The sequence below is a fragment of the Rhinichthys klamathensis genome, unplaced genomic scaffold (genome assembly GCF_029890125.1).
Source record: "Rhinichthys klamathensis goyatoka isolate OS25496 unplaced genomic scaffold, OSU_Roscu_1.1 h1tg000109l_1, whole genome shotgun sequence".
Lineage (NCBI taxonomy): Eukaryota > Metazoa > Chordata > Actinopteri > Cypriniformes > Leuciscidae > Rhinichthys > Rhinichthys klamathensis.
The window spans coordinates 3901442-3915283 of NW_026606647.1; the positions used below are offsets into that span (position 1 = coordinate 3901442).

The window sequence follows — 13842 nt, forward strand, 5'->3', positions numbered from 1 at the left end:
TTCCCTATTGCATTCATCTTACAATGAAATGAGTGCCATACAAGGTACCATTTCATTCATGAAAATTTTCCAAAGGACCTGAACAAAAAATTAATGCATTTGGCATCAACATTTATCACAGACTAAAAAATGATTTATGAAAAGAAGTACAGCAAGGCCAAATGCTATGCAAAAAAACGTTTTCTACTATGTCGTAATGGGTAATTGCTTATAATGAAACCCTTGCTTTGTATTAATGGACTTGAGGCTTCTCTACTTAATGTTTAATAGCTTTAGCATCAGTGGTGTAAGGCAGGCAGATGCTATGCTATGTTTTAGCCATGCTAAAAATGTTGCCTTCAGAGGGATTACTTCATACGAGTACCTGGGAATGTCCCGCAATTACTGATTTCACTTTCATTTGTCATTTTTTCTAAGCTTTTTTGAAGTAGCTCAATAGAATTGTGCACCTTAGGCAGCTTTTCACACTTAAGACCAAGATATTCTGCAAGGTGAACAAGGTCGGGTTGCAGCTAAGACTTTCAAATAATTTGTACATAGCTTGTGTATGCTTTGCTTTTAATGTAGATGCGGCTTAACATTAGTGAGGAAGAGCTGAAAATGGTTATGCTACGCTACTCTAATGTGCAGCCAAAGCGACATGATTGGGAGCTAGGTTGCTGATGGTGAAAACACAGATTGTGTTGTGAAATACTGTAGGCTTTGACAGAATATGCCATTTCTTTTACAGTTAATGGTTTTAACTTGGCTTTTCATGCTGTTTAGGTGGCAGCCATTTTCTCACTTTTCTCTTTGTTGTAAATTGGTCAGTGGGTTTTGAGGTTAGAACGAGTCAGCAAAAGCCTTAAATGTTGACACCTTTTTTGCATTACCAAGACTAATGTGAAATGATCACGTAAAAAGTTCTGAAAACAAAATGAAAGAAACATTTACATAGAATAATGAATACTTTTTTTTCAGATTCTCAATATGTGAAGACAGAAAGAAGGTCAAACATACAGTAGAAAGGTGGAACCTGCTGTTGTCAAGCATGTTAAAATGGAAATGTCACACCATAATGCCATTTCTGGCCTTCAACTGAAACGCATGGCTACTTACTTGGGGAATTACATGGAGGAGAGAACAATGACCTTGTTACTGCGAAAATGTGACTTGGGAAGATTTGGTTTTTATCCTGTAATCATTCTATTCTGAACTTGTTACATGGAAGTGAAACGGCACAACGAACTAAGTGACCTAATGGATGATGTGTAGCTCATTAAGAGGCCAACTACAAGAGCCATTAAGCTCCTCTCTTCTGTATGCCACTCAGGCCTATAGGAGAATGAATCATGAAAAGTGTTCAAGTGAGTCGGTAGTGTGCCCTTTTACAACAATGGATGTTTCCAGAAATGTACAGCTGTTCCTCAAAGCATACATGTCTGAAGCAATAAATTCTGCCTGATATGTTTCTTGACCAAGTTCTGTGATTACTTCTGTTCAAAGACATTTCTTATGCAATCTTTAGAATTAAACTGTCCTAGAATGTTTGTGACCTTACAAGGAAATGTTCCCAGATTGATGAGCTCAGTTAAAGGAACGAAGATCAACAAGGACTTTATTTACATCAAAGATAGTATGCTGCTCGTTTGTGCTGGACCATGTGCCATGATATTGTAGGGGTTTTATGTTTATTGGGTTCATGGCTGCTATTCACAGGATCATGGCAATAAGACTGTGCACACGAAGCTTAGCATGATGTTTTCCTAATGGAACAGTTGCTGCAGAAGCCACTGTAACTGGAAGAAGGATTCTTCCTGGGATTACTCCTGGGATTATACAAAACACACACACACACACACACACACACACACACACACACACACACACACACACACACACACACACACACACACACACACACACTGGTATTCCTATCATTATGGGGACATTCCATAAGCGTAATTGTTTTTATACATATACTGTTTAACTGTATATTCTATCCCCCTACACTACCCCTACCCATCACAGAAAACTTTCTGCATTATTAGATTTTCAAAAAAACATCATTGTGTATGATTTATAAGCTTGTTTCCTCATGAGGACCTTACAAATGTCCCCACAAGGTAAACATTTACTGGTATTACTATACTTGTGGAGACATTTGGTCCCCATAATATATGGATTACACACACACACACACACACTCAAACACAAGAAAACAAGTATGCACACATCAAGACCAGAGGTCCAGGAGCAGGGAGGATGCGGAATCCTTCCTCTGGTCCTGTGTGTCGGCAACATCTGGCCCACATCTGTTTGAGAAGGATTTAGCTTCACTTAAGTTGCTTTTTCCAACCAGTGCTCCTATACATAGTACCAAATTAAACTAGGACCAGTGCAACCAAGTGACTGCATTGTGAGTGCTACTAGCATATTGCTGGACACTGACAGCTGTGCTCAGTGTGTGATGTCCTGTACATAGTACAATGAATATACAAATTAAATTTGTGTATTCTACGCATTTACATGTTTGTCACCATTCTTAAGTAAGCTTTATGAATGTTAAACTATGCTGTTACTTTGTTTCAGAGTCACACTGACGTTCATTTGATATGTCACAGTCTTGTTGGGGGCTCACAGAAAGACTTTACTTCATTTTATTACATGTAAGGCAAGTGTAAGCCACTCCAATATACTGAATTCATCCCTCACACAATAATGCACAGCATGCCAATGGACGTTAAACCTTTAATCCCCAGAGTGGCGGAGTGAGAGCTTGGATTCCTATTCCTGGTGCCGGACCGGAATTCCGCTAGTGTAGAGTTTAGAAGCTGTCACTAAGATGTGTCATTACAGATTTATGTTTGTATCGTGGATAGCTACCCAGTTGCTGTCATTTTATTATTAAGAAAAAAAAAACCATAGATTGCATATCCTAAAGCTGAAAATGCATTTTCTTATTAAAAAGGGTTTGGTTATGTCACTATTTTGATTTAATCTATTGTGCAGAGATGACAGCTGAAAAGCATTTAAAGTGGTAGTGGCATGATTGTTAACATGGAATACATTTGAAAGTGACAGATAACATATTGACCATCCACAATTGAAGCATAGAGATGTCACAACTGGCAATGATTTAAAGGCATAGTCTTCAAAACAGTTGTACACTGTAATATTTGCATCATTATTGTCATAATGTATTTGTTTCCATCCATTTCACTATCAATGTTTTTTTTTTTTATTGATTTTAATCATTTTGCTTTTACGGGCTTTTGTTGTGCATTTGTTTCCTTAAATTCAAAGTGGTCTAAAAACGGCACGTTTGTTTTCACTAGAAGGTTTGGCACTACTTTGATTGTACATCAATAATTAAGTTTTCAATTCTAGTGAGTTTCCTTGTGGGTTAGCTGCATTCCTTTCTTGTTCTCCCACTAAGTTTGGTTTAGTACTAGCCTATGTGGTTTAACTGTGCTGCACTTCCAATCTGCATTACTGTAATCAGCCACAAGAGGATAGTCTATCATGCATTTGAACTGGCCGAGTTCATGCTCTCACTAACCCAAAAAGGGAGACACGACACCGTCACAAGAACTTGGAAACAGCGATTTAGCTCGACGTGTAGTTTGATTATTATTAAAGCTGAAGTGTGTAATTTCTTATATGTTAAATACTTAATCCAATATTTAGAGACAATTGGCTTTATGCACAGCTTCACTACTTCCTGAACTTCAGCCAGCCCTTTGTTTCCTGTCTGTCATTATTGGACAAACTGATTAATTCAGGTGTGCCTGGCCTCAGTAACAATAATCAGGCACACCTGGATTAATCAGTTTGTCCAATAATGACAGACAGGAAACAAAGGGCTGGCTGAAGTTCAGGAAGTAGTGAAGCTGTGCATAAAGCCTATAAGTAAGGCATTTTATGCTGATGTTTCTACTAAATTGCTTTGTGGTGCTACCAAACTTTCGATCCCGACAAGCACGTCATAGACTCGACCAATGGCGTGTGTTTGGACCGGGACGATCTGTTTGCTGACCAATGGCAGACGGAGGGAGAGTGCGCGAGGAAACCTGTTTGAAACAATCGCCATTTTTTAAAATTGTTGTTCGACGCAAGTGGAGCAAAAACACTTCAGCTTTAATGGAACTCGTTATTTATTTATTTATTTATTTGTTTTTGATTAAATGTCACAAAAGACTTCTTCTAAATAATCAAAAGTCGAAATTTTTTAAGCGTAGCACATTTACTGAACTTTCTAGAGAGAAGTCAGGAAAAATATCACAACACGCAGAGCAAAGCCAGAGAGAAAGGGCTTGTTTTTTCCCAAAGTGCGTGGGCGACTGGGAGCTGCCTGTGGTGATAAATGTCGGCGCTGTCTCTCAAATATTATACTGCATATGTGCACCTGCTCATACAGACATAACAATGCGAGGACAAAGTATGGATAGACATTTCTCCAGCTTTAAAGGTTAAATTAGCAGCAGTAGTTATGTATATCCGAGTCAGATAGTAAAAGAAAGAATGACGAATGGCATTTCACTTGCAATAATATGGCAGAGTACAGAAAACTGCAATTTGAATTTATATTTATGCCAGAAACATCAGCATGTGCGATGCAATGAATAATACGCGACGCGGTAATAATTAATTCGACTCTAAATTGGATGATGACATTTTCTACACCCTCAATCTTGCTCTATTATCTGGTTAATCGCACTGCGATCAATGCACATGCAAAGTAATTGCAGCAATTATGCGCCAATTTTCATTTGGAACACATAGTCCGCGCGGTAATCATTTACCTAGCTGATACTGTAAACAGCCGCTTCTGAATGTCTCTCCTCGAAGCATTCTGACGCTGAAAATATCAGATGTACCCGAAGATGATGTCAAGTTCCGCTGAAGCGTCTGGGAAAGCAGACGTTGTTTTTTATGACGTAATTTGGAGAAACTAACGGATGCGTTAGAGGTTTGAATGTGTCCACTTTGTAAGTTTGCGCTCTGCCTCTGTGTGAACGTCAGTATGTGTATCTGGTGGTGCAATCTAAGGCAGCGCAACTTCAAGGAGCAGGAGGGGCTCTCCTATTATTTGATCTCGCTAATTGCCAATGCAAGTGAACTTTAAGCACCGGACACTAAGCCGAGGAGGTCTTACCGTTCCCGTTGGACTATAACCTATAGACTACTCGCCACTGTTTTAATTGAAGCTGGAAGAAAAGGGCTGCAGCTCTGTCACTATTTTTTTTTCTTCTTAGAAGAGTCTCCGTGTTGAATGTGGCACACTGCACGGAGTCAATCTCACCTAAAACATGTCCACCAAATTGTTCCTCTACTTCTTACTTCTGTCAGTGTTTCGTGCATGGTAAGTGACGTTGCTACCCTCTTTGACTTGACATGAATTAATTGTTCATAAGGGTAATTCTGTTTATCCGTAGCAGATTTCAGCTGCAGTCTAGCCTGATGTCACATTATATCACCAATCTGGCGATTAAGATGTGATGCACGCACTGAGCACCTAAGTTTAACAATAAGTCTTTTGATTTGTGCTTTTTAAGAAGTTCAAAATACTTTATTTATTTCAATCTTTGCATAGGTTTTTTTCTTTTTTTTTCTTGGTAAGACTACTGTCATGTCATGTATTTAAACAGCATCTCTGTGGTTGTTATCTGCTAGATTGGTCTTTGCTTGGGTTTCCTGATAACATAGAAAATGATGCTTTTAAAATAATTTTAGCTACCGTCGTAGCCCACGTTATTTTACGGTAGAGATAACGCATGCGTTCGTCGTTACCGGAGCTGTCAGTTCCAAAGGTGCTGACCTACGTGTGTCCAAAAGTTTGTATTCATATCCAGAAAATAGCGTGAAAATTGCATGCTATTTTGTCGAGGTTCTGAAAGTTGTTAAAAAGTTCTGAAATGAATTATAGAAATGATAATGGCTTTGGTAGGAATTGGCTCAACTTGTGATGAATAATTTGCACGAGATGTAAATCGTGCATCTTGTGTCTATGTGACTATGTCTCTGTTATACTGACTACCAAAGGCTACTGGAGCAGACATGAACCTGCCCTTGTAGGAGAAAGAGTCACTCAAATGTCCTTTGTTAACATTGTTTATATATATATATATATATATATATATATATTTGTAGGTTAAACGATATTGTTTTTCTTTGATCAGTTTTCCTATTATTTTAATGTTTAAGTGTCATATCTTATATTTAGAACTGATATTTAATTTTATTTCTAAATCTTAAAAATGTTCTTTCTATCTTTTTGTTTACTAATGCTATCCTAAAAACATATGTATTTATGATTTTTTATAGTAATAATAATTAAGCCAATTATTTGTTGATTATCTCTATGAATATGTTTTATTTAATTAAACTTGATTTTCCTTGGGAAATATATACCATAATGGAGAATATATTGCCTCTCTATTGCAATTAGTTACTTAAACTTATCAAAGTATAGGCCTTCAGAGCTGGCATATAAATGTAGGTCTCTGAGGGTGTTTTTTTCAGATAGTGTACAGTGATTTGCAATGATCAAAATACATTAATATAATTTAATTAGCCCTCTGGTCTCTGATAAAATGCTGAAAAAAGAGAAATACCCATTTTAAGTGGCATGTAATGGACTTATGTGTGATTAGAGGCTGTAGTTAATTTATGAACGTTTTTACATGCTATTTGGATAATGATGATTTTGGGAAACATGACGTATAGAATCAGTACTACTTACTCTGCGTGTGACTAAAGTTCTACTGAGTGCTTTGGGAAACCCAGCCTTTAACTGTCATTTAGTGCAACTGTGAAACGGTTTCTACTTCCATATTTTTTTTTTTATATATATTTTTTTTTGTCTGATTGCTAACCAGTCCTCTGTACTCTCAAAAAAATTGAAAGTTTTATCTGAAAATGGTGACTAGTGAGCTTCTGTTATTCCACATTGCTGTAACGGTTAAATTCTGACAGATGTACTTTGTTAAAACCAATTGCAAATGTTGTCTTCAAAACAATGGATTATTGAATTGAAACACAGAGAATGACCCTAATGGTGACCTGTGAAATGCATTTTCTTTTATTTATTTAGTTCTCAAACAGCCGCTTCTGAGGATGATGAGTATGACGACGTTACTGTGAATCAAATGTTGGCCCCCAAAACCCACGAGACAGACGCAACGCAAATACTAAACAACTTACTAAAGGAGTATGACAAAAAACTACGTCCGGATATCGGAGGTGAGTGGATTTGTAGATGTGAGCATTGAGAAGTCCGTGTAGCTGTGTTGCGCTGTCCATGGTCCTGAAATCAGTCCAGCTTTACAGCATTCAGCCTTACCCATCTTGAGGCTCCATTTAAAGTCCAACTGATGTGTTTACCACAACAATTCATGCATTTGCAAACTGATGAAGTGCATTAGCTTTATACTGAAGAGTATAAAGTAGAGAATTGCTCGCACTCGCAAATTACACTAAGCAACGCAATTTTCCTTACTAGTAAGAATAAAAATGTCAAATGTATTCACTGTTTGAGAGACATTGAGAGTGAGCAAAAGCTAGACTTCTGGTTTATTGTTTTACATTAAGTAATTGAATTCCTGCAGCAGTGGAATATTTTCCTGTGATTTTACTACTTATTTATACAGGCATTTCATGTTTTTCTCCTACCCTTTTCCTTTTTTAACCATATAGCACTCTTAATAGCCACATGTACTGCTCTACAATCCACTTTTGCATGTAATCTCACATATTTGCTCGTTTTCATGAGAGCAGGATTCATAGATCCGGCGGGAAATTTCAGGCTTTCCGTCAGAATAACATGAAATTGTCATTTCACTCAGACTAACAACATATCTCAGGGTTGAGATTGATGCTATTTTCTAGTAAATGCAACTAAATAGAGTGCCATGAGAGGAAATCACAATCTGCAATTCAAGCAGCACATTCTGTACTCGATCTGAGATGTCACCACACAACATCACAACCGCTCTTGACACATCTGTCAGGTCTGTTATTGGTTTTGTGGCATCGTTGTGATATATTGCATCCTATTGGATTCGAAGCATTTTAGAAAGCCTATCCCTGCAAAAACCTTACCGTTTCTACATGTTTTTTGTTTCCCTTCAATGAGAATAACAACCTCCCATGTTTGATGGATGACAGTCTCCAAATTATATTTCTTATACTACCATCTGATTTTTAAGAGGAAGACTATGTTTATGTGCTCTCTTACACACACACACACACACACACCACACCTACAACAACCCACACAAATCAAGCATATTGCCTCAGAGCCACCTTGCCGTGAAATAGCTTTTGTTTTTCCCTTTTGTAGCTCGCCTTTCTGGAGAGAACTGTACTGCTATATAACAATCAAGGATGCCACTGAATGGCTGTGATACTATGTATGAAGACAGCTACATGAGACAGTGTTAAGGAAGTAGAAAGATTCCAGTTGAAGTCCATAGAAATTGAGAAGCTTAGATGGTGGGCACGTCTCAGATCTGCCAACTCAAGTGCAGAGTGGGTCAATGAAAAAGGCTCTAATACACTTTCAACAACTGTTGAGACCTTCTGTTTCAACACAAACACACAGAGAGAGATAGTGAGAGAGCCAGAAATGTAATTTTCTTGTTTTGTTTTTTATAAATATTTGTGGCTAGAAAAAAAGAGCTCTTGAACCAGATTCTCACATGCAAGTTATGAAGTACAAGATTAGAGTCCAAATAATAAAATCCTCTTGACCGTAATTGTTTACCAGTGTTTCAGTATTAAGATAGCGTGTTATGCTGTCCAGCTTCGTGTTTATTGAATCAGCGGGTTTGCAAATTAGCATTACTGCAAATAGCACAATTATAGATAATGTATGAAGTCTTAAAAATAAACAACTCCTCAGGAACTTCTGGTACCTTTATAACATCAGCACTAGTTAAACTTTTCCTGATTCTTTCTGGAAACATATTAGCATGAAAATCATCTTCTTTGTAGAATCGTCCTTTATTTGCGCATAAATCCCTAGATTGTTCAGTAAACCCGCCTCAATGAGATATGATACATATTGATTGTGTTTTCTCTATGGAAAAAACATGGAGATGATTGCAGAAACTCATAGAACTTAAATTCAGTTTGTTTTCCCCTTTGTCCTCTATAAAGTGGTAAAAAAAATCTACAGATGCTGCATATTCCTTGTTTTATTTGTCAAACGTGCACCAACATTGTATTGTGAAATATGCTAACAATGAAAGATTACAGAACAAAGACCCTAATCAGAGCTCTGCTGGTACATTACAGACTGTTTATCTACATATTGTCTGAAATCCCCTTGTACTGAAAACCGGTGTATTGTACGTTGTTATTGTCATAATAATCCATTTTACTGTGCTTGTACAAAGGACTCTCAGGTTATTTTTCTATTCTATTCTTATTATGCCTGTTACGATAGGAGGAGCTTCTGTAAACACTTGCCACTGCCAATTTCCTGATTCTCCATGATGTTGTCCTCAAACTCGTCTACAAGATTTTAGTTGATTATGGGTCCAGTACATTATCCCAAATGCCTGTGATTAATAGTGCATTAACGTCACTGTTAAACGTGGCAGTGTTTTATGGAGCTTGTTAACGTATGCTAGTCCATCTGTGGATGTGAATTAGCTGGAAATGTGCAAGTAGGGTCCAAAGAACCTGTTGCTTCGAGCTTGTTTTTATCGTCTTTGTTTTCTTAATAGGGTCCATTTTGCCAGTGAATGGACCAGTGATTTACTGACTTCTGGGTGTTAGCATCAGATGGTACTCTCCCCTCTTTAGCATTCATTCGTTGTGTTTTGCTTCTTTTGTTGGCCAATGTTCAATGTGCCATCTGTGCTAAGCTCAATCAGCTAGTTACAAGGTTGTCTTTTAAAAGGGTCACATGGCTACTGCTCTTAGTGTACTGCGTTCTAAAAGCATGAAAACGACTGGTGCATTAAAGCTAATATGCCGTGCAATTAGAGTGAGGGGCAGATGCTTTTTTCAACAAGGAATTCAACAGTATTAGACTAAATCACACTGACATGTTTTTGGAAAAGATGGATGCATATTAAACAGTGTTACTAACAGGCTAATTAGCTTTTTTGACATGCAGTATAGCATTTCATTGAGTCCATCATAAACCTATATGAGTGTTTAATAGATGATGTGATACAAATAATAGGAACACTTTACCCAAAAATAAAAATTATGTCATTATTTACTAATATATAGCAATCACACACACACACATATATATATATATATATATATATATATATATACATTTTTATTGAGTTTATAAAGAATCTTTTCATAGCTCCATTACAGCACCATTAAAGTGGTCAATACAACTTGTGCGCTACATTTTAGATCTTCTGAAGTACTGTAATACAATAGCTCTGTCTTAGGGACAGACCTAACAATGCTGGGTATGCAAGTCGTTATTCACTGATGATCTTAAACGATTTGTTTACAAATATGACTGATTAATTCATTAATTGAGTTTGTTTGACTGAATCAGGGATCCAATTGACTGGAGGGGAAGACATTTTATTTTCTTACTCAAAGCCATTGTATAGCTTTAGAAGACTTTTAACATACAACATAAGTCTTATAGACTACTTTAATAGCATTTTTGATTATCACGGACTGTAAAACGTTTCAATTTGTCATGACAGATTTTTCATTTTTGATGAACTGCTCCTTTAAATGATATGTCTAAACGGATCTCCAGGGGCGTGCATCTGCGCGAGGTATGTATGCACTTTTGGTATTGTCGCAGCAGTAGCAGTGTCACAGTGGCCCAATTGTGTCAGCTCTCTTTTGGGCTGAGCTGTAGGGGAAACCCTTCAAAGTGGGTCAGCCTCCCTCTTCGCTTGCCTTTCATGTGCATTGAGCCTCACTCAGCCGGGCGACATCATTACCAGGGTAAAGGAAAGACTGGGTAAGAGGGATCAGGGACATTAAACGCATGTGACACATGCGCATTGGAATTCAGGAAGCGAATCCTCCTGGCCCATCCATGATATTTTCCTTTATAGGGCGGATGGCGGATGGTGAGTGGCAGACATGCTAGAACAATCTGCTCTGTCTGCTGCATAAATAGAGGGAAAAAGAATCGCTTCACTTTGAATAAGCCCCATGACCAGCCCCCCTGGAGGAACACTCATTATAAAGTGCTAGTTTGTGTTAGCCCAGATTCATCCATGCAGCAGAGAGATGGAGAGAGCTGGGGGCGTGGTGGAGGTGGTGTGGGAAAGCGGGGGGAGGCGGGCTGGTCATTACTATGTTGTGATTTTTTTTATCGTGGCGGAGAGACAGTGTGAGGTGAGAAAGAAGTAATGATCTAGAAACAAAGAGCCAGAATGTGGGAGGGAGGGAAGAAGAGAGAGAGAGGTACTGTACACAAGCCTTCAGGCAAAAGAGTGTCAGTGTAAGAACAATTATGTGCATGTATATGTAAAGTGAGAGTGTATAAAGCTGACTTGTGTAAAGCACATGTCTTCACCTTTAGGCCCTTCTTGCCATCATTGAAAGCAACTTTTGTTTCATCATCAGCCACTAAAAACATGCGAGTTTGTGTGCCAGAATGAGTGTGCTAAAGTAGCACCATAAAAAGATTGGATTCACACAGGCACAAGCCCAGGTGCACCACCTCTCTGAATGCAGAAACCAATCCCTCGCTTTCTTCTCATTCTTTTTCCCCTCATACTTTTTCTTTCCTCTTTCATAATGCTCATTGATGTCAAGGCTTGTGTATATCAGCAGCAGCAGCAGCCCATTCCTCACAGTCCTGGTACTAATCCACATAAGTCACTCTGCCACCGACTCTGTGCATCTGTGGGACATGTTTGCGACATGTAATGCGAGTTAAGCAGCTCGCAGTGTAGCCCTATGTGAGCTAGTTTTTTTTGAGGGGTGTCCCTAGTGATCTACCAGTGTGTTGTTAGCTACATATGTGCCTACATAGCAGTGCATGCATTCCACTAAACTAAGAATTTCTCTTGTTTTGGGGTGCATGGCTTAACGCTAGTGGGCTATTTGTAAATGCATCTACTTGCGTTCTTCCGTATTGTAAATAAGGTGAATAGATTTCATTTGCATATTAAATGATAAAGTTCACATTGCATGATCAACTCGTTAGTCGTTAGCCAACACATGATTCATCTCAACTCAATTAAGCCAGGCACTACTGTGGTTTTACTTCAGACATCTGCTAGCATGTTGTTGCTGTTGATGATATTCGCATTGCAATCGGGAAACACTAATATCCTTAGTAGTTCACTCTAAGCATTAAAACAGGACTGTTAACGTGTCACATGAGTTTAAACCTCTCTTATAAGGAATTATAAGGCAGACCACGCAATAATGCATAGTGATATAGCATAAGAAAGACTGTTCACTTATCTTAGACGTTGAAATTCTGAAATTTCTTTCTGAAAGCACGCTGCAAACTGCTACAGCAAATGCTGACCGAGTATTTGAAGGTTGAGTAGCGAGCTCATTGGCTACTGATACAGCAGGAACCAATCAGCTGTACCCTACAAAGAATGATGCGATTGCAAGCAGATTGAGTTAAAGGGATAGTTCACTTTGAAATTCATTTTTGGTATGTTTTAGCTTACCTCAAGGGCATCCAAGATGTAGGTGTCTTTGTTTCCGCAGTAGTTTCAATTTTGATATTTTTTGGTCAAACTGTTTTTGTCTGTCAGTCATATAATGCAGGTCTATGGTCACCACCTCAAAGAGCATGCACAGAGAAGTCCAAATTAAACATGATTTAATGACTCGTAAATGTAAGTACACATTGATGGCCTAAGACATGAAACGAGCGGTTTGTGTGAGAAAGCGAACAGTATTTATATCGTTTTTACCTCTTGTAACCACAGCCACGTCCAAGTGATCTGAGGGCGCGGGCGCTTCGGTCTGCGCAAGCGTGTACGAAAAAAATTCAACGTTGTCTGTTGATATATCAAATTTCGTCTTCCATTGCGATTTCCTGTATATCTAAATAGGTTTAGATCTTCACAGTGAAAGGTAACACTTCCGAAATCTCTGTGTGAACAATGAGTGACGTCCACGCGCGAGAGATCACTTCCGGCGCTTTCCGGCGCTTGCGCAGACCGAAGCGCCCGCGCCCTCAGATCACTTGGACGTGGCTGTGGTTACAAGAGGTAAAAACGATATAAATACTGTTCGTTTTCTCACACAAACCGCTCGTTTCGTGTCTTAGGCCATCAATGTGTACTTACATTTACGAGTCATTAAATCATGTTTAATTTGGACTTCTCTGTGCATGCTCTTTGAGGTGGACCCCATAGACCTGCATTATATGACTGACAGACAAGAACGGTTTGACCTAAAAATATCAAAATTGAAACTACTGCGGAAACAAAGACACCTACATCTTGGATGCCCTTGAGGTAAGCTAAAACATACCAAAAATGTATTTCAAAGTGAACTATCCCTTTAAGGACCAATAGTCCTGCGCCATCTAGAGTTTCATGACAGAAGTATTAGAATGATTTTTGAAGGATGTGACACTGAAGACTGGAGTAATGACTAACTGTTTTATTTTTGCTCAGTTAAATGCAGTCCCAAAAGCTTTACTAAATCTTACCAACCCCAAACCTAAATTTTTTCATATTAATATTTTAAGGACAGTTCAGAAACACATTGAGTACAAATTTGTAATACTTCAGCTTTACACTGAAATACCTAGCATTTTAAAAAACATTTTAACCCACATAGTGTATCACCAGGACCCTTCTGATTCCCAGCTCTATTCACTAGCATATGCAGGACATGGCTTAATGTGCTGCCAGTAACTTTGTTCAGTCTTTTACT

The 13842-nt window shown here is 38.3% G+C and overlaps 1 protein-coding gene across 1 annotated transcript in view; it reads left to right on the plus strand.

The window, feature by feature from the left end:
- Window positions 1-4261: 4261 nt before the first annotated feature.
- LOC130087576 (gamma-aminobutyric acid receptor subunit gamma-3) overlaps window positions 4262-13842 on the plus strand; it is a 167268-nt gene continuing 157687 nt past the window's right edge. The window contains exons 1-2 of the mRNA XM_056253956.1: window positions 4262-5344; window positions 7076-7224. Coding sequence (XP_056109931.1) covers window positions 5292-5344; window positions 7076-7224 — 202 coding nt within the window. The 5' untranslated portion in view covers window positions 4262-5291. The remainder of the gene's footprint in view (window positions 5345-7075; window positions 7225-13842) is intronic.